The 17,513-nt window shown below is 53.9% G+C and overlaps 8 protein-coding genes across 8 annotated transcripts; 4 read left to right on the forward strand and 4 right to left on the reverse strand.

Moving 5' to 3' along the window:
- Positions 1 to 124: 124 nt before the first annotated feature.
- On the forward strand, positions 125 to 2,736 carry BDW47DRAFT_102420 (LEA domain protein). The gene is made up of 2 exons (XM_024811869.1): positions 125 to 2,031; positions 2,089 to 2,736. Exons 1-2 carry the CDS (start codon positions 214 to 216, stop codon positions 2,605 to 2,607), a joined length of 2,337 nt encoding a protein of 778 aa, XP_024673810.1. The 5' UTR covers positions 125 to 213; the 3' UTR covers positions 2,608 to 2,736.
- Positions 2,737 to 2,911: 175 nt separating this feature from the next.
- On the forward strand, positions 2,912 to 4,619 carry BDW47DRAFT_102421 (putative FAD binding monooxygenase). Its single transcript, XM_024811870.1, has one exon. It carries the CDS (start codon positions 2,925 to 2,927, stop codon positions 4,515 to 4,517), a length of 1,593 nt encoding a protein of 530 aa, XP_024673811.1. The 5' UTR covers positions 2,912 to 2,924; the 3' UTR covers positions 4,518 to 4,619.
- Positions 4,620 to 5,140: 521 nt separating this feature from the next.
- BDW47DRAFT_124128 (non-structural maintenance of chromosomes element 1 family protein) lies at positions 5,141 to 6,265 on the reverse strand (the record flags this gene model as incomplete). Its single annotated transcript, XM_024816194.1, has 3 exons — positions 5,141 to 5,428; positions 5,479 to 6,098; positions 6,154 to 6,265. The coding sequence occupies 3 exons, from the start codon at positions 6,263 to 6,265 to the stop codon at positions 5,141 to 5,143; spliced, it is 1,020 nt and encodes a 339-aa protein (XP_024673812.1).
- Positions 6,266 to 6,762: 497 nt separating this feature from the next.
- Positions 6,763 to 7,888, reverse strand: BDW47DRAFT_102423 (zinc finger CCCH domain-containing RNA-binding protein). Its single transcript, XM_024811871.1, has 2 exons — positions 7,487 to 7,888; positions 6,763 to 7,395 (listed from the first exon to the last, which is right to left on the reverse strand). Exons 1-2 carry the CDS (start codon positions 7,785 to 7,787, stop codon positions 7,070 to 7,072), a joined length of 627 nt encoding a protein of 208 aa, XP_024673813.1. The 5' UTR covers positions 7,788 to 7,888; the 3' UTR covers positions 6,763 to 7,069.
- A 334-nt stretch (positions 7,889 to 8,222) lies between these two features.
- Positions 8,223 to 9,993, reverse strand: BDW47DRAFT_102424 (NAD(P)/FAD-dependent oxidoreductase). Its single transcript, XM_024811872.1, has 2 exons — positions 9,136 to 9,993; positions 8,223 to 9,076 (listed from the first exon to the last, which is right to left on the reverse strand). Exons 1-2 carry the CDS (start codon positions 9,594 to 9,596, stop codon positions 8,236 to 8,238), a joined length of 1,302 nt encoding a protein of 433 aa, XP_024673814.1. The 5' UTR covers positions 9,597 to 9,993; the 3' UTR covers positions 8,223 to 8,235.
- Positions 9,994 to 10,110: 117 nt separating this feature from the next.
- BDW47DRAFT_8005 (SDR family oxidoreductase) lies at positions 10,111 to 11,437 on the forward strand. The gene is made up of 4 exons (XM_024819888.1): positions 10,111 to 10,351; positions 10,412 to 10,725; positions 10,788 to 11,158; positions 11,217 to 11,437. Exons 1-4 carry the CDS (start codon positions 10,315 to 10,317, stop codon positions 11,251 to 11,253), a joined length of 759 nt encoding a protein of 252 aa, XP_024673815.1. The 5' UTR covers positions 10,111 to 10,314; the 3' UTR covers positions 11,254 to 11,437.
- A 454-nt stretch (positions 11,438 to 11,891) lies between these two features.
- On the forward strand, positions 11,892 to 12,884 carry nctB (negative cofactor 2 transcription regulator complex subunit NCB2). The gene is made up of 4 exons (XM_024811873.1): positions 11,892 to 12,095; positions 12,159 to 12,185; positions 12,258 to 12,517; positions 12,576 to 12,884. Exons 1-4 carry the CDS (start codon positions 12,074 to 12,076, stop codon positions 12,693 to 12,695), a joined length of 429 nt encoding a protein of 142 aa, XP_024673816.1. The 5' UTR covers positions 11,892 to 12,073; the 3' UTR covers positions 12,696 to 12,884.
- A 1,927-nt stretch (positions 12,885 to 14,811) lies between these two features.
- Positions 14,812 to 16,347, reverse strand: BDW47DRAFT_8026 (putative short chain dehydrogenase). Its single transcript, XM_024819892.1, has 2 exons — positions 15,919 to 16,347; positions 14,812 to 15,856 (listed from the first exon to the last, which is right to left on the reverse strand). The coding sequence occupies exons 1-2, from the start codon at positions 16,132 to 16,134 to the stop codon at positions 15,206 to 15,208; spliced, it is 867 nt and encodes a 288-aa protein (XP_024673817.1). The 5' UTR covers positions 16,135 to 16,347; the 3' UTR covers positions 14,812 to 15,205.
- Between the last annotated feature and the right edge of the window lie 1,166 nt (positions 16,348 to 17,513).

Below are 17,513 nucleotides of genomic sequence, written 5' to 3' on the forward strand. Positions count from 1 at the left end.
AGGATCCTGGATAGCGATGACGTCTATGGGGTATGACATCGTTTGATGAAGTTGATCTATATATATGCTGTTCAGGTCTGCTTTGTTTGATATCGCTTTACTATCTACTTCATATTATACCCTTCTTCAAGACATATTATACCCATATCCATTCATACACTCAACACTGTACTTCAATACTCGACTACATTTGAACCTTGAACAATATCGAAAATGTCCAACCAAAGCCAACATATCAACCCCCCCGAATCCTCCACCGCAAACTACCACATTCCCGGCGCCCTCCCCACCGAATGCAAAAACCGCACCGACCAGCCTGATACCAACCAGTCTGAAACCGACAGTCCCAACCAGCGCGACTTGCCCTCTCCCACCCCAGACGACAGCCAGTCGCAAGCCTCGGGCTCGCGCTGGGGCCTCGGCAGCGGTCTCGCCAAGGGTTTCGGCAGCGTCAAGCAAGCCGTGACAGGAAGCAACGCCGGCAGCGCCAGCAGCAATAAGAACAAGGACTACGAGGCGGGTCTGAAGGACCTGGACAACCTGAAGTTGTCGGACGAGGACGTCGACGCGCGCAGGGAGTCCCTTGCGCCCGGTGAGAGCGTCGCAGTAGACGACAAGAGAGATACCCTCGATAAGCCTACGTCGCCGCCGCCGTCTGCCTCGCAGGCGACGCCTGTTGCTAGCAATGCGGATCCCATCGGGGAGGAGGGAGAACAGAACGACAATACCTCTGCGGATCCCACCGGAGAGGAGGCTGAACAGAATGACGATACCTCTGCGGATCCCACCGGGGAGGAGGCTGAACAGAATGACGAAACCCCTGCTGAGCCGCAGCAGGTTGACCTCTCTATCCTCAATGGTCTGACACCGAACAAGACAGGGGTGGTCATCGGCCCGGATGGGTTCCCTGTCGGTCGCGTCGTCGAGGGCAACCCCCGTGAGCTTGCGGGACGGGCCATCGACGGCGAAGACGGGTGCATCTATGACGGCAAACGCGTGCTAGGTCGCGTGGAAGCCATCCCTGAGGACCAGCGCGAGACGAAGCACGAGGGTCCGTTCGCTGGTCTGGAAGGCCTGGTCGTTGGTGATAACGGGCTAGTCCAGGATGTGCGGGGTATGGTTGTCGGGCGCATCGTGGAGGGTGATGCGTCTGCGTTGCGCGGTCGCGCTGTCGATGATGATGGTGATATCGTTGATCGGTTCGGAACTTCCAAGGGGAGGGCCGAGCCGTATCAGGAGGAGGAAGAGGAGGAGCCGCAGCCTGAGGAGCAGGATCTGTCTATCCTTGAGGGGAAGACGGTCAACAAGGCCGGAAATGTCGTTGATGAGCACGGTACTGTTGTCGGCCGGATCGTCTCGGGCGATGGTCGTCGGCTAGCTGGTCGACGCGTCGATGGACAGGGCCAAGTTTGGGGCGACAGCGGCAATGTCATTGGACGCGCGGAGCTGATCCCCGGTGCTGAACAGGAGAGGCCTGAGGGTCCGTTCTTTGGATTCGAAGGCGCAACTGTTGGCGCCGAGGGGGTCGTCGCTGATTCCACCGGACAGGTGATCGGGCGCGTTGTCGAAGGCGATGCGGCGCGACTGCTTGGACGCCCCGTTGACGAGGATGGCGACATTCTCGACAAGAACGGCAATGGAATTGGTCGTGCGGAGCGCTGGCAGCCGGAGTCTAAGCCGCGCAATGTCAGTCCCATGGCCGGCCGCAAGGTCACCCGTGAAGGCGAAGTGCGCGATACCGATGGGAATCTGATCGGGAAGCTCACCGCGGGGAACCTGGCTACGCTGGTCGGACGCGAGATCGACGACAACGGGTACGTGGTCGACAACGACGGCAACCGATTGGGAGAGTGTACGCTGCTGGAGAACATCCCCGAGCCCGAGCCCGAGCCCGAGCCCGAGGGCCCAACAGAGGCGGAGAAGGAGGAGCAGCGCAAGGCCGAGGAGGACCGTCAGCTGGCGCAGAAGATGAGCACCATTGTGTCGCAGGCATTGGATCGCATGCGTCCGATTTGCAAGATGATCTCTGAGGTATGAACATTGCCTTTCCCCTGACAAAATACATTTCGATACTAACTAGATGACCAGCACGTCGACAAAGCAGACCGCACTCCCCGCGAGGAGCTCGACGAAGAAGCCCTCGTCCAGCAGGTCAAGCCTCTCCTCGAAGAGGGCGGCAACATCCTACAAGAATGCAATGGCGCGGTCCGGGCTCTCGACCCCGACGGTCGCATCGCTGCGACGGCCAAGGCACGCGCCGCCTCTCATGAAGCCACGCCGGCCGAGTATGCGCTCGCAGACCAACTCAAGGAGCTGACCGACACGGTTGTGCAGACGATCGACAACGGCAAGAAGCGCATCGCTGACATGCCGCATGCGAAGAAGGAGTTGAACCCGCTGTGGGGATTGCTCAGCGAGCCGCTGTTCCAGATCATCGCCGCCGTTGGACTTCTCCTGACGGGCGTGTTGGGTCTGGTCGGCAGACTGCTCGAAGGCCTTGGATTAGGGCCGCTGGTCCATGGCCTACTTGGAGGACTGGGAATTGATCGATTGCTGGGCAGCTTGGGTCTTGGGGGCCTCACAGACGCCCTGGGTATGAAGAGCTAGTGGTTTTACCTGTGTACACTGTTTTATTCGTGTTTGCCATGATGTTTATGTCAATGTTGTATTATTAGCCCTAATGTCTTAGTTAGCCTCATCGGCATCAAAATGACCATCCATCCTGCTTACATGTGCCATGTATCCTTTAAATATCCTTCCCCACTCTCGGCCTCGGACTGAATTACGTCCGAAAGTAACAATCGGGCATAGCTTCTTGGCCGCATGAGTCAAGGACGCCTAACCGACGGAAATACTATAAAAGCGGGCTAGCATCTCCTGTCAGACGGGCTGACGTAGAAAATAAAAAACCGAATAACATCGCCATGAACATAGAAAATAAAAAACCGAATAACATCGCCATGAACAAAGTGCTTATAATCGGAGCCGGCCCCTCGGGCCTCGTTCTTGCCCTCAGCCTAACCCAGCAAAACATTCCTGTGCGTATCGTCGATCGCGCAGAATCCAAACCCTCGACGTCGCGCGCGCTCGTAATTCACGCGCGTACCCTCGAGTTTTACAGACAACTCGGCATAGCCGAAGCCACCGTCGCAGCCGGCCACAAGATCGAAACGTCCAATATCTGGATCAGCGGGGCTCGCCGTGGAACCGTCCGGCTTGGTGACGCGGGGACCGGCTTGACGCCGTATCCGTTTCTCCATATGTTTCCCCAGGACTTGCACGAGCGGTTGCTGGAAGAGACGCTCGCGGCGCGCGGCGTGCACGTCGAGCGACACAAAGAGCTAGTGGGGTTTGTCGAGAAGGACTCACACGTCGTCGCTCGACTTCGAGACACTAGCTCATCAGACACAGGCTCTGAAGAAGAGTACAAAGCTGCGTTCATCGTCGGCTGCGACGGCGGACACTCGGCCGTCCGCCACGCCTGCAACATCCCCTTCGAAGGCGCAGCCTGCGAACGCCTCTTCTACGTCGCTGACATCGAGGGCAGCGGGCCGGTATTCAATGGCCAGGCGCATGTCCACTTCGACGGCACAGACTTCATGCTCATGTTCTCGCATGTTGCGAACCGCGCGCGGCTAAATGGCGCGGTCAAGCATTCCTCTTTAAAGAACTCGTCACGCGACGGGAAGCCCGATGTGGCCTACGAAGACGTGGTCCCGACGGAGATGCTCACTAGAATGGGAGTAACTATCGACAAGACGCACTGGTTCAGCACGTACTATGTGCATCACCGCGTAGCAGGGTCCTTTCGGCACGGGCGGGCGTTCCTGGTCGGTGATGCCGCGCATGTGCATTCCCCTGTTGGCGGACAGGGGATGAATACCGGTATTGGAGATGCGATCAATCTAGCGTGGAAGATCGCTGCCGTGATGCGGGGGACTGTGGATGGACATGATGCGCAGGAGAGACTGCTGGACAGCTACTCGGCGGAGCGGCGCACGTTTGCGCAGACGCTTGTGCAGACTACCGACACGGCGTTCGATGTCTTGGTCGACGAGGGCTGGACCGGGTGGTTTCTGCGCAGTTGGATCGTGCCCTATGTCGCTCCTATTGTGAGCCAGTTCGCGTTTTTCAGGATGAAGGCGTTCAGCCGCATGTCGCAGGTCCTGGTCAACTATCGCGAAAGTGGCCTTGCGGTTGGACTTGCTGGGAGTGTACATGGGGGTGACCGTTTACCCTGGGTTGTGATTGATGGGGAAGATAACCATGGTAAGTTGAAGGAGATTGTGTGGCAGGTCCAAGTGTATGGGGAGGTAACAGAGGATCTGAGGCAATGGTGCGAGAAGAAGAAGATCCCTCTGCATGTGTTTGCGTGGAATGAGGCGTATGCGAAAGCTGGTCTGGCGCACGACGCTGCATATCTCATTCGTCCGGATACGTATGTCGCTGTTGCAGAGGACAGCGGGCTTCCTGAGCGGTTCGAGAGGTACTTCGGGGATGTTGGTGTTATCATTTAGGGCTGTTTGTTTCGACGGTACTTCTCCTCTCCTGTATATCATTTCTATACCCGGTCTTCCGCAATGAATACCAATTTGTTTTAAAGATGTGTGTGCACAGCGTTTAGTATCACGATGTCATTGCCAATCGCTGAAAAAAACCCTCGCCGTGTGATATAAGCCACAAGTACACGCGACTACTGACCTATGCAATTTTTCTGCGGAAGTAGGTAAGGCAAGTAAAGCCCACAAGAGATTCCATTGAGGTCATGTAAGGTGGGCAGAACGAAAGTCACAATGATGTCCAGTGCCGGTGGAATGCTAGCGTTTACAATCGCTACAACCATAGCTTCCGTCTTGTCCAATAGTTTGATTGAGTAGGAAGCTGTATATCCTGCAGCTAGTCTATACCCTCTGTGTATGAAAGACTTCTCATGGTGCTATCATAGAACCATATCGTAGATCATCTCAGCTGTCGAAAGTTTGATATGTCATCCGACGGCCGGGCGTGCTGGATGAGCACATCTCGACGCGATGTCAGGGGGTGGGCAGTCCTGCCGTAGTATGGTGTTGGCCCAGGCTTCGTCCCAGCATGATGTCGGTAGACCATGCGTATTGGTGAAATAACGAGTGGGAATTCTTACTCAATCGCTGTCAGCTTCGTCTGCCGGACTGTCCGCCGGACCATCCATCGCGTCGCTTGGGACCTGCGAACTCGGTCCCACGGCAGACGGCCGTTGGACTTGCGTACTCCGTCTTTTTTCCGTCCTATGTCCATTGGTGGAAGTGATAGCCCTCTCGCCGACGAACTTATCATCAGGCCAGTCACCCTTGCAAACGGGACACTTCTCCGCCTTCTGTACGCGAAAGAAGTTCCGCACACACGTATCGTGCAGTCGTCCACCACAGTCTCGGTCGCCACAGCGTCTCCCCTAGAAGCAAGTCAGCATAATGCGCGCACCACACAATTAAATAACCATACCACAGTAATAATATCCTGACACGCCGAACACTTCTTAATCCGTGTGATCTTTCGCCCATCCTCGTCCTCCTCATTATACGTCGCAATAAGCCAGCCCCGCAACTCCATCAACCCGCGCACCCCAAGGCTGTAGAAGCCCTTGCGACTCTTCTCCATCCACCCATCCTCCACCAATTGCTTCATGACCGTCTCCGCCTGCGTCATACTCAGCGACTGCGCCGCGCCGCCCTGCGTCTGCTGCGTTGCGCCGCCCTGCGTCTCCCGGCGATTCGCATCCCCGCTCGACGCCTTCGCCAGCTGCATCGCCTGTATCCCGCTGACGACCATCGCCTCGCACCTCCGGGTATTATTCGTGTCGAACATGTAATCCAGCACGCGCTTCACAAACGCGATCTCGTCCGCGCTAAACGCCGTCGCCAGCTGCGTCAACGGATCACTGCTAGTGTTCACGAGCACGAAGATCGGCTCCGGCCTGACGGCTTCGGCGCCTGGCTCGAGAGTCACCTGGCGCGTGGTGCTGCAGATTTCAAGGTCAAAGGGGGAGATGGCGGAGTTGGCGGTGGCGATGTATGAGTAGAAATCGTCTTCGGATACGTCTTCTGGGGAGATGGGATTCCGTTCTGGTATTTTCTGCGTTAGCCTTGCGGAGTAGGACGGTTTGCGCGGGCGGCATACCGTAGATGCTGAGAATGGCCGCTAGGATGGGGCATGCCTCCTCGTAGGTCATTGTGGAGCGCGCCATGAAGGCTTGTAGAAATGCGCGATGGCTGTGGTTGTAGTCGCTCATCTTGGGCTATTGACGAAATCGGTGGAAAAGGAGAAGAGGAAAGAAGGGGAGAAGTAGATGTGAAGTGAAGACAAAGAACTCTTGATAATGAAAGGTGGGGAAACGCGATACGCGTGGGTTGTTATGCCTCAGGCATGATATTTCCTAGAACAGTAATATCACGCCTGTCTACATCTACATGTTTCTTTCATGATTGCGAGATTCTTTGTGCCATATCTTGGATGTGACGCTTTGCTGATTTGGTTTCCAATTTACTATACTATATGATTGCGATCATGCCTCGTTCACTCCCTTACGCCATAAAAACCAACCCAGTTGATCCCCATGTACCAGAGGACCATTTCAGTAGCTGATCACTCGTGTGGATTGTTCTAAAAGACTCCTGTATTTTATGGTGGTTATCACTATGGTTGATGTTCTTCGATGATCAACCATGTTTACGCTGGATTGGTCACAGATTTAGTATGCGATGGAGAATCATCGGCGAGGATAAGGGGAGACCACTGGGTATAACATCCATGGTAGAAGACGTAGTAAGAACTTCCTGGTAGATCGTCGAAAGTACCTAGGACGATTCTCTGGTTGGGCAATGGTCCCTGTAACAGTATATCAACTGCTCTTCCACCGCAGTAAGCTCCGCGTACCTTACTAGCAATTTCCCTTCCAATATGGTCCACTTCACGGTATATCATTAACAACCTCTGATATCACACGGAGTACAATAACAATTACAACCCTCAAAGAAAGCAAGGATATGAAATCACCAACGCCATTTGTCGCAACAAATCAAACCAAACCAACCAATCATCTCCGCCGAGTAGGCTCCGGGCTCGGACTCCGGCTCACACTGCGCGCATCACGCCCACGGTCCTTCAGCCACTTCTTCGTGCTCAACCGCATCTCCCGGTCCAGTTCCGGGCTCGGATCCTTCCTGTGGATGAAATTGCAGAACCCGCCGCGCACGCATCCCTCGCCGGAATTTAACCGACAACACGCCTCCCGGAAGTCCGTCACCGGTGATAGCTCGCAGTATATGGGACGCGCGGCGTACCATCTGGAATTGAGCGCGTCGCAGGCGGCTTGCGCGTCTTCTTCGTATTTGAAGCGGGCGTAGACGTTGCCGATTAGATCTGGTGCGAAGTTCATGTTAGCAACTCTGTCTTGACAGGTGGAGATTATGACTGATGGGATGGACGAGATGGGTAAAGAGAGTAAACATACGGTCATTATTGTTATCGCACACCACCAATTCCTCCAGCTCGCCATACTTGCACATCTCGCACCAGACGTCCTCGTAGAAGGCGTCGAAGTGGTTCTGCAGCTGGCTCGGGTTCATCTTGGTCTTGGGGTCGTACGCCGGGTTCTGGTACATGTTGGGCATGAGGATCGTCTGCGAGTATGAGGGCTTGACATGTTTGCGCGAGCATCGATCGCCGTGGCGACAGGCTCCGATCTTGTAGTAGAACGAGCAGTTGACCTTGTCCTGCTCCGTGCCGAAGATGGACGCGAGATAATTGGCCATGGTGTTGCTGGGGGTTCGTTTATCGCAAGTAGACTGGAATATTAGGGGGAATAGGATGGTCCAGCAGGTTAACCTGGGAAACGGATAGAGAAGTAATGAGAGTTAGACAGGTTGTCGCGTCGAGCTTCCAGCTTTCTTCGTCTATCCGAAGATTCTGGAGAGCTTGCCGTGGCGGATGGATGACTAATGAGATGCCGTCGGTGCCTGAGGTGGCAAATAGTGCATAAATTTACCATTACTAAGCCGATAATTAACGCAATCCATATCTTTGATGCTATTCATATTTCATACATCGAAGCTGGATACCATTAAGATCGACGGATCACGTCTTTACAGTATACTGATTTATTATGTCCTTATATTCTGTATAGTTCATCACTCATCTATTGGTTACCCTTTCAGACCGTTAAAGATTTCGAACCCATTGTTAAGCCCATGCATTCTGCTCTTATAGTCGCGAAAGCTCACTCTCCACATTCAGCCCCCGCAGGTCAGCCGTCGGCTGACCTCCCGCCACCATATCAGCCACCACTTTACCGGTTCCCAAAGACAACGAGATACCCCACGGGCCATGACCCGTGGCGATGAAGACGCCGCCCTGCGGCCCAGTCTTCACTCCGCCCAGCAGGCGGTCCTCGACGCGGGCAACAACAGGGACACCTCGCGCGGCAGCCGGGCGGAAACACAAGCCCTCGCGGATAACCTCCAGGTCGTTGATGGTCGGCGTCTGGTCATCGGCAGCATCACTACCCTGCGCCAACTTGCCCATCAGACGGACTGCGACCTTCTTCAGCCGCTCCATCTCCTTCGGGTCAAAGTATTCCGCCGTGCCCTCTGCACGCTCGGGCAGCGGAATCTGAGTGCTGTTCAGTCCGGCGATGTAGATCTCTCCGCCCTCTCGCGAAAACATCTCCGGGCTGAAGCCGCAGGTCTCGGGGTGGGTAGTGAACACGGCGTGGCTGCGGCCGCCGTGTAGCTTTCGCTCGTGTTCCAGATTGTAACGTGGGGAGCGAATAACAAGGGAGTATCCTGCGAGAGGGTTGATCGAGATAGAGACGCGAGAGGAGGGGAACAATTCTTCGAAAACACGCGGTGTCCACGACCCAGCGCAAACAACCAGGTTGGTGCACGGGATGGTATACTCGGTCTGTGATTCAAGGCCAGCGATCTTAACACCACTGATGGTACCATTCTCCGTAACCACAGACGTAGCCTTTGCCGGCTGGTGGAGCTTCACTCCGCGAGCCGTCGCCGCAGCCAGCAGAAACCGGCACAGTCGCAAAGGATCACTGCAACCCAATTAGCCATTATAGAGACAACAGAGCCAAATCCTATTGTTGAGACGAACACCTGAGCAACAGTCCCCTCATCGCTGATCTTCTCCGCCACCATCCCCTTCTGCTTCGTCAACCACCCCGGCTGCTCAATGCGCACCGGTCCGGTCGACCCAGCCGACGTCTCAGCCCGACTCGTCCCAGCGCGCAGCCAGTCGTCACCCCGAGCGCCACCTTTCTTGCTCGCGTCACTAGAAGCCAAGCTCATCGCAGTCCCCTTCATGTACCCCCATTGCCTCGCGCCACCATACTCCGCAGCCAGCGACTCATGAAGGTCGAACGACAACGCCCCGAGGGGCGCCAAAGCGGGGGCAAACCAGTCCCTAGCCAGGAAACCGGCTCCGTAGCCGGACGCAGCGCTGAACAGCTGCGCAGCGGACTCGACAATGTGAATCTCCTCGGCGGGCTGCGTTTGGCTCAGATAGAAGGCGGTGGAGGCGCCCATGATGCCGCCTCCCAAGATGACGGTAGGCATTTTGTGTGCTGGGTTTTCCCCGTGGGAAAGGTGTCGTTGTGCGGGGGGGCGGAGCAGAAATTCAACGTGGGGTGATTGACTCGGGCGATGCTTCACTTTTTGCCCCGGCCTCTGCGTTCCCTTATAAGCCCCCCGCCGATAGCTCTGCCAAGGGCTGGAGGGCAGGCATAATTATGATTGACTCGGGTAGGACCCGCCCAGACCCTATGGTGGGCCCCGCGCGATAACAGCGGTGCTTTCCACCGTCACTATTGGGTCTGGTCGCCGACACTGCTCAGGGTACCGGGCCGGTGTTCAGCCTGTGCGAATAGCATCATAGAAGTGGACAGGTAGTGTTGATCACCTGCAGGGCGTGGGGTGCGTCACGGGTAGAAGTAACCGGTAGGGGCTGGCTGACTGGTGTATAAACACCATGTCGGGTGAATATCACGAATTGGAGTATTCCTACGTCTCAATGGAAATCATGATAGACGATATGAATCAGACAATCAATCAATCAATGAAGATGTATATTTTGTAAGAAACCCCAAGAAACCCGGCATGCAGTTCTGCGCCGGAGCTGCATTTGGTTTGGCCGACAACCCCGCAGACGAGGCGGCAGAAAATTACATCACCGCCATCTTCATCCCACTTGACTTACCCTACCTCAATTGAGTCTCCCGGTTGATACTTCCGGTCATTCCTCATTCCTACATCAAATCCAGACCAGATACACAAGATGTCCAAGACAATCATCGTAACCGGTGCCTCGCGAGGTATCCATCCCTCAGCCACAACCCAAACCCCACCATCGCAGCAGTACTAACCAACCCAAGGCATCGGTCTCGCCATAACCAAGTACCTCCTGTCAGCGCCGCAATCGCACAATGTCGTGGTCGTCGCCCGCAGTCGCGAGCCCCTGCAGAAGCTCAAAGACGAATACTCCAAGCAGGTCGAGATCCTGAATGGCGATTTGGCGGACTTCTCGCTGGCCCAGCAGGCCGTCGATCTGGCTCTCAAATCCTTCGGCCGGCTAGACGGCATGGTGCTTAACCACGGGATCCTAGGCCAGGTCGGCAAGATCGCCGATGCCGACCCCGAGCAGTGGAAGCAGGGGTTTGATGTGAACTTTGTTAGCTTGGTTGCTTTTGTACGTTTTCGTCTTGTTGTGCGCCGTGGACTAGGAGCTTGTTGGACTGACCAGCACAACAGGTCAAAGCCGGTCTTCCTGCGCTGCGGGAGTCCAAGGGTAAGATCATCTTCACCTCGTCTGGCGCGTCGGTGTCGGCGTACCGTGGCTGGGGTCTCTACGGGTCGACCAAGGCCGCTATGAACCACCTCGCGCTGAGCCTGGGCGAGGAAGAGCCCGATGTCACGTCCGTTTCGATTCGACCGGGCATGGTCGACACTAACATGCAGCGCGAGCTCCGTGAGGACCACAAGACCTCGCTTGAGCCGCAGGTGCACGCCAAATTTGCTACAGTCCACAAGGACGGGAAGCTACTGAAGCCCGAGCAGCCGGGACATGTTATGGCCAAGTTGGTTCTGGACGCGCCACGTGAATTGACCGGCAAATTTCTTTCGTGCGTCTATCTCTATGCTAATATTTTGGTATCGCTAAACTCTCGCTAACGGACGCAGATGGAACGACCAGGCATTGGATGCCTTCCAGGCGTAGACTACGGATTCCTGCAGAAGACAATTAGCTACTGCGGTGGACAATGTAGATAGATTGCATAGACGGTGAAGGGAATATTAATCAGCCGAAAGATGAAAAGCAAATACATTTAGAAGCATTAGGTGCAGAGCACCTTCATGTTTAGCATGGAATGTAATTTTGATCATCATAATATGTGTGTAAAAGAAAAATCGAATTGCGCCTACCTTTGGGTTGTTTCCACTGCGTTGCACCGCACCGTCACCCAATTGGCTGAGAAATCTACATCCTGTTCTTGTTTAGGTCAGCGAAGAACCAGCAACAGTTTGAAGAAACAAATAGTGTGTGGAAAAAAGTTCAGTAGTCCGTTTGGCTTGGACAGTGTACGTCACCATAGAATGGTCTGATAGGGGCGACAACGATGTTCATCATGGTAAAGGAATGCAGGGAAGCAGGGAAAAGTCACATACCATTCAATTAGTATCACCCAGAGGCTTCTGATGGTCGACAAGCACCACGAATGGTGCTGCCAGACATTTTGACCGTTCCATTGTGGGAGGAAAACTCGATACAGAAGAAGAAAAAAGTGTTGACGAGAAAAAATCGAGCGGCGAGATAAAGTACCCGCGGAGGCGGTGAGTTTCTGCCCTAGTTGATCCGTTCCGAGCGAAATGAAGGCACCTCAGGCAGCATTGACGGAAATGACCCCGATGACCCATTTATCTCTTGGTGACGATCGCACTTTTCTCCAAGGACGCTGTCGCTGTCCCCCACTTTAATCCGCGCTCGTTCTCGCTTTGTAAACTGCCGTCGCGTAACCACCAACACAGCCAACGCCATCATGTCGGATCGCGAATTCAACTGTGAGTCTTGATGCGGAGTATGGTCGCAATGCGGGACACCAAGCTAACCGCGAACAATGACAGCCAACGACGACCTGTCGCTTCCAAAGGGTGCGCATACCTCTCCTACGTGTCTGGTCCCACCGTGCCCAAGATGAAACTAATCTCGAAATAAATATACAGCGACGGTCCAAAAGATCATCACAGAGATCCTCCCGCCCTCGTCAGGGCAAACGTTCTCCAAAGACGCGCGCGACCTACTGATGGAATGCTGCGTCGAGTTCATCACCCTCATCTCCTCCGAAGCCAACGATATCAGCGAGAAGGAAGCCAAGAAGACCATCGCGTGCGAACATGTTGAGCGCGCCTTGCGCGATCTCGGCTTCGGGGACTACGTCCAGGATGTTCTAGCCGTGGCGGAAGAGCACAAGGAGCAGCTGAAGGTGCGTACAGCGACACAACACACATCGGGTTGGAATTGTGGCTAACGCTGGGATATAGTCGCGCGAAAAGAAGCAGAGCAAAATGGAGCAGAGTGGCCTGTCGGAGGAGGAGCTGCTGCGCCAGCAACAAGAGCTGTTCCGGTCTGCGACGGAGAAGTACCATGCTGCGCCGGAGTGAGCGTGGTAAATCTGGAGTATTTTCTTTGATTTCTAAGGTGTTATATTCGGGGCTCTGGAGTTGGTGGGTTGGTCTATATCTGTTTCTCTGTTTTCCATGTGGAGAGGGAAAATTCATGCTGTTACGGCAGCTGGTGTATCTAGCAGGTTGCGTGCTATTCACAATCGATCTATATCCTTGAGGACTAAACCTTGTGTGCGGCTTGTCATGTGATGTCAAGTCTTCATACTTCTCGCTATATATGCCGGTTGATCTAACCTGCACCAAGCCTCTTCTCTCCACGCACCTCTTACTCACCATTTGTCTTCCCAAGGCCCTACAGTCAGTACGGCTGGCACAATCGCCAACCTACGAGCAGACCCACCACTCGCGACAGAGCCTCATACGGCACTCACAATGCGCCTCTTCCGGAACACCCAAAGCAGTAGACCGGTCTCTCCCGGGTGTCGTCTCGAGAACAACATCAACTGGACGAACTCGCCAACGCTAAATACAGAACTATACAGATGAATCGGCGTGGCACATCCTATATGGCCAATCTATAAATCTCATGACGCGACACGTCGAAGCTGAAGTCAAGTGACATTCTATACTCTATCAGCGTGATATTCACACGTCTACCTCATAACAGAATCGGATATACACACCAGTCTTTGAAGCAAAGGCAGGACCAGTACGAAGTAGGGACTCAACACGAACCATGTGACGATCCTACAGAATATAGTTTAGTCGGTCCAAACACATTGATCCCGAGTCTGAGCCCGACTCAAACCGAGCCAAGCCTGCGGCGAGCCCTACCCGTTGAGAGGCTTCTTCTAGTAGGCGCTCATACGTTGGACGCGTTTAAGATGACTCTTTGTTGTGCGATGGGACTGGACTGACGCACAGGCAGTGTATTGCTCGCGTGAGCATCGCGTCTGCGGACTGTCCAATTAAATAGTAGTATGTTGGCTTTAGGTATAGAGACTGTCAGATAGACTTGCTGCGCGTGAGACGAGTTTGAATAGCCTGGACGAATATTCTGCTGTACCTTCCGAAATGATGGAAATCCACGCTCTCTCCTGCATGGTTCCACTGTATAATGAGTATCTGTCACTGGGCAAGACCGGCTTAATAGAAGTGCCCATAGCTCAGCACTACTGGAACAAACAGAGCGTGTCCGGTTGGCTGAGAACACGAAGATGGGTAACCATCCTACAATCTCTACTTCTTTACTCCTATCACAATACCGCTTTTTCCTCACGACATACAGTATTGTCCTCCCTACCCGCCCAAAAAGGCATAGAGCATTCGTCGACGTACGACAGACCGGAACACGGCACTGCACAACCTAGTATAGCCTGCCTATCCGGGTACTACTCTAATATTACAGAAACCTAGTAATTAGTCAAAGCAAGTATGACCCAAATACACGACCAACCAAAGCCCTCCTCCCTTCGCTAACCCTAACCGGCCCCTCCAGCGAACAAACCAACCATCCCTCTCAAATACGTGTATCCCATGACCATAGCAATAACCCAAACACAACCTAACTCCCAGAACAAGAGTAGGCTCTAAATCCGGACCAGGTCCGAGTCTGGGTTGCGGGGGTGGGGCATTGTTCCATTCCCCGGATTGGGTTGGGCTGGGCGTCTTGGCGCCGTTCCTTGTGTGTTTTTCTTTGGTTGGTGGCTTTCTTTGCAACTGATCGTGACGCGTTTGACTTGAATCTTTTTGTTACTTGATTTGTTTGTGTTTGTGGTGTAGGTCGGATGTTTGTGCCCGATGATCGTCGGTATTCCTTACTTCCCGCGGGGCGTATAGTCTACTAGGTCACTATTAGTCGAGGTGTATAGTGGCTGAAGTCTGTCTGTCCAGTGGGACAAGCTGAGAATTGCCCAGGCCACATCTGTTATAACTCAGGTTAAGAAGGTAAATTCGAGTCTGCTGTGTAAGTGGGAACTTCACCCGGTGGGTTTAGTGGTCATGCGCCTGCCAGATAGACAGTCAGATTGGTGCGTTGGGTTACAGACTTAGTCAAACGTGAAGCCCGAATCAAAGAATACCGATCATCCCACCCAACCCGGACACACGCGCTAGAAACCAGTAGGCAAGGCAGTGGAAGTTGAGAAGAAGAACTATATGCATGCATTAGAAAAATAAGTACCTATGTAGTAACTAATGTAAAGAATCACAGAATCGTATGTGCCAAGTCTAGTTAGTAGTGTCCCGCCAATAACGTAACCCAGCCTGTGACTCCCGTGACGCTGAAGAAATGTGGATAAATCAGGTAAAATAAAAGACAATGGGGTTGGTAACGCTGTGCCAATGATGTGTATACATGATTGGCTAGGGTCATCCGTTAATCCGTAAACGCTCGCTCGCTCGTCCGCCACAAAACGCCATGCAATAGACAACTCATCGCTGAGAAGAAATAAACGGTGGTGATAGCCGTTGAAAGCCGATACTTCAAGAAGGGAGCAAATCATGATAGAGAAAAGAGAAGAAAGTCACGATGGAAGAGAAAGTCTCTACCAGGCTGCGTGACCTCCGTCCATGCGGAGATCACTGCCAGTCATGAAGGAGCTGGCGTCACTGATGAGGAAGACCGCTGCGCCGCGGTACTCCTCGGGGGCGGACAGTCGACCAAGCATGTTCTGCTTGGGCCACTCGTCGCGGCGCTCGGGGAACTTGACGAATAGGTTCTCGACCATGGCAGTCACGATGTAGCCCGGGGAGATGGTGTTGACGCGGATGTTGTACTGGCCCCACTCCATGGCGAGGTTGCGGCTCAGTTGGAGGACGGCGGCTTTGCTGGCGTTGTATGCGGGGCAGATGAGTCCCTTGTTGGCAACAGTGCCGCTCATGCTAGCAATCAGGGCCATGCTCCCGCCGTTGCCAAAACGGATCATCTGCTTGGCGACTGCTTGCGCGGTCATGAGCACCCCGGTCACGTTGACCTCGAACATGGTGTTGGAGTCCTTGGCAGTGTATTCGAGCGCGGAGGTCTCCTGCTGAATGCCAGCGGCGGCGACTAGGCCATCCATGCGGCCCTCAGCGTCGGCGATGGCTTCGACGGTGCTATTGAGCAGCTCTGCGTCGCGGACGTCAATGCGGCGGTAGTAGAACCGGGTATTCAACTCCTCGACCGCGCGCTCTTGCACTTTGGAAAACTCGGGAGACTGTATGTGTTGTATTAGATGATACATGTTCGTAAATAGGGCAGTGAAAGTTGAATGCTTACAGGATCCTCCAGACGGTCTAGTGCGTACACAACGGCGCCGGCTTCCAGCAAAGCTTCAGCTTGGACGAGACCCAGGCCACGGCCGGCACCCGAGACCAAGACGACCTTTCCAGCCAAGCTGAACTCGGGCATCCTTGACTTGGAGCCAAGGCTCGGGGTCTGGATGGGGAGGGCAGCGGGAGTAGGGATCTCGGTGGTCTCAATGGAGACGGACATTTTGGATAATGAGGAAGGTTAAGGAGATGGAGTTGAGAGATATCAAAGGATAGAAGACTGAGAGAGTGAAGGTTGAGAAAAGACACGATCAGAGTTAGAGACAAGTGAGCCTAATGTAAAAGATAGAGAAGGATAGTTGAGAATGAATGGACAGGAATGAGGGGGATCGTGAACATCTTAAATAGTGGAGCGAGCCATGGAAGGGAAGATGGTATCTACTTGGCAAAGGTCATGAGGTCTCAACCAGAAGGAAAAGAATATGCAGACAGAGTCTGGTCCAGACCCGGACAATTCACTGGGGTACGGTCCGTGGCAATTGAACCGATCGTGGCATCCAGCAGTGCTATTCTTGGATATCATTGTCACTGGATTAGGGCTATGCAGTGTCCTATTGATTTTTCCTTCCGATCATCCGGAGTCTTCCTCTTCCTATCAGGGTGGTAGGATTAATACATTTAGTAGCTGCACCAGATAGTTCTGTAATTACCCACAGAGACGTGTACATGGCTGACATCTAGTGTAAAAATCTCACGATGGATTATTGGAGTTGGGAGACGTACTGAGTACACCAGGTATCGGATTACCCGATCGGGAAATCCGGGGGCCAGTCCCAAAGCAGCGGTGGAATCGGTCACGGGGTTGGCCAAAAAAATCGAATTTTCCGGGGAACATCAGGTTAACTTCTATCAAGTGGATGCGACTCTGTCCGACACAGCTCGTCCCTTGCTCGATACAGTCCGATGGATTCCTTCGGTTTCCCACAGCCGATCAGGGACCACCGTTTGAGACTGCATCCCGTGATGAGGAAGCCCCACTATGGAAAGAATAGAGTGCCCGTCCGCGGCAGAGTTTATCGGCATTGACCCCTTCTCATTGGAGCAGTCTGACCCTGGGGATTGTCTCTCCTTGTTTGATTCTTCTCGAGGGTTCTCTCCCACCCCGGGTGGCTGTCTCTTACCCGTAGAACCGATCAATTCGCTGGAATCAACTTCTGATTTCGGCTGACTCGGCCGCGCGATCTGGTCCACCTCAATCCGGGGTTCATGCCCGTGTGACCAGCAGATTTCGCCTGAGACAAAGGGCTGGACGATGAGGTGTCATCACTAGTAAATCTTTTCTGTCGGTCCCGAGCAACCCCCAAGCCATTGTCTCGGCCAATCCACCACCCAAGCAAGATCTTTTCCCATCCAGGCGCTTCCGGGGAAATCGTGTCCTGCACTAGAGTAAATCTCGACCCTGGTGGAGATCGACAGGCTCGTCCCTGTCCTCGTGAGCATCCGACTTTGATAGTGGGCCCTCGGGCTGATCCGTCCAGTTTCCATGACAGGGGAGACGACAGGGGCTGGTTGCGCGCCAATCAGACAGTCTGTTGGGATCAA

This window comes from Aspergillus candidus (genome assembly GCF_002847045.1).
Source record: "Aspergillus candidus strain CBS 102.13 unplaced genomic scaffold BDW47scaffold_11, whole genome shotgun sequence".
NCBI lineage: Eukaryota > Fungi > Ascomycota > Eurotiomycetes > Eurotiales > Aspergillaceae > Aspergillus > Aspergillus candidus.

What these genes read in the sequence shown, in the direction of transcription:
- BDW47DRAFT_8026 (XM_024819892.1), bottom strand. Translation starts at nt 16,134, where the DNA reads ATGTCCGTCTCCATTGAGACCACCGAGATCCCTACTCCCGCTGCCCTC. An exon ending in TAGACCGTCTGGAGGATCCT is followed by an intron (nt 15,857 to 15,918) that starts GTAAGCATTCAA and finishes CAACACATACAG; the next exon opens with TCTCCCGAGTTTTCCAAAGT.
- BDW47DRAFT_102424 (XM_024811872.1), bottom strand. Translation starts at nt 9,596, where the DNA reads ATGCCTACCGTCATCTTGGGAGGCGGCATCATGGGCGCCTCCACCGCC. An exon ending in GAGGGGACTGTTGCTCAGGT is followed by an intron (nt 9,077 to 9,135) that starts GTTCGTCTCAAC and finishes ATTGGGTTGCAG; the next exon opens with TGATCCTTTGCGACTGTGCC.
- BDW47DRAFT_8005 (XM_024819888.1), top strand. Translation starts at nt 10,315, where the DNA reads ATGTCCAAGACAATCATCGTAACCGGTGCCTCGCGAG. An exon ending in TTGTTAGCTTGGTTGCTTTT is followed by an intron (nt 10,726 to 10,787) that starts GTACGTTTTCGT and finishes CCAGCACAACAG; the next exon opens with GTCAAAGCCGGTCTTCCTGC. An exon ending in TTGACCGGCAAATTTCTTTC is followed by an intron (nt 11,159 to 11,216) that starts GTGCGTCTATCT and finishes TAACGGACGCAG; the next exon opens with ATGGAACGACCAGGCATTGG.
- nctB (XM_024811873.1), top strand. Translation starts at nt 12,074, where the DNA reads ATGTCGGATCGCGAATTCAACT. An exon ending in GTCGGATCGCGAATTCAACT is followed by an intron (nt 12,096 to 12,158) that starts GTGAGTCTTGAT and finishes GAACAATGACAG; the next exon opens with CCAACGACGACCTGTCGCTT. An exon ending in AGCACAAGGAGCAGCTGAAG is followed by an intron (nt 12,518 to 12,575) that starts GTGCGTACAGCG and finishes GCTGGGATATAG; the next exon opens with TCGCGCGAAAAGAAGCAGAG.
- BDW47DRAFT_102421 (XM_024811870.1), top strand. Translation starts at nt 2,925, where the DNA reads ATGAACATAGAAAATAAAAAACCGAATAACATCGCCATGAACAAAGTG.
- BDW47DRAFT_102420 (XM_024811869.1), top strand. Translation starts at nt 214, where the DNA reads ATGTCCAACCAAAGCCAACATATCAACCCCCCCGAATCCTCCACCGCA. An exon ending in TTTGCAAGATGATCTCTGAG is followed by an intron (nt 2,032 to 2,088) that starts GTATGAACATTG and finishes CTAGATGACCAG; the next exon opens with CACGTCGACAAAGCAGACCG.
- BDW47DRAFT_102423 (XM_024811871.1), bottom strand. Translation starts at nt 7,787, where the DNA reads ATGGCCAATTATCTCGCGTCCATCTTCGGCACGGAGCAGGACAAGGTC. An exon ending in GTGCGATAACAATAATGACC is followed by an intron (nt 7,396 to 7,486) that starts GTATGTTTACTC and finishes ACTTCGCACCAG; the next exon opens with ATCTAATCGGCAACGTCTAC.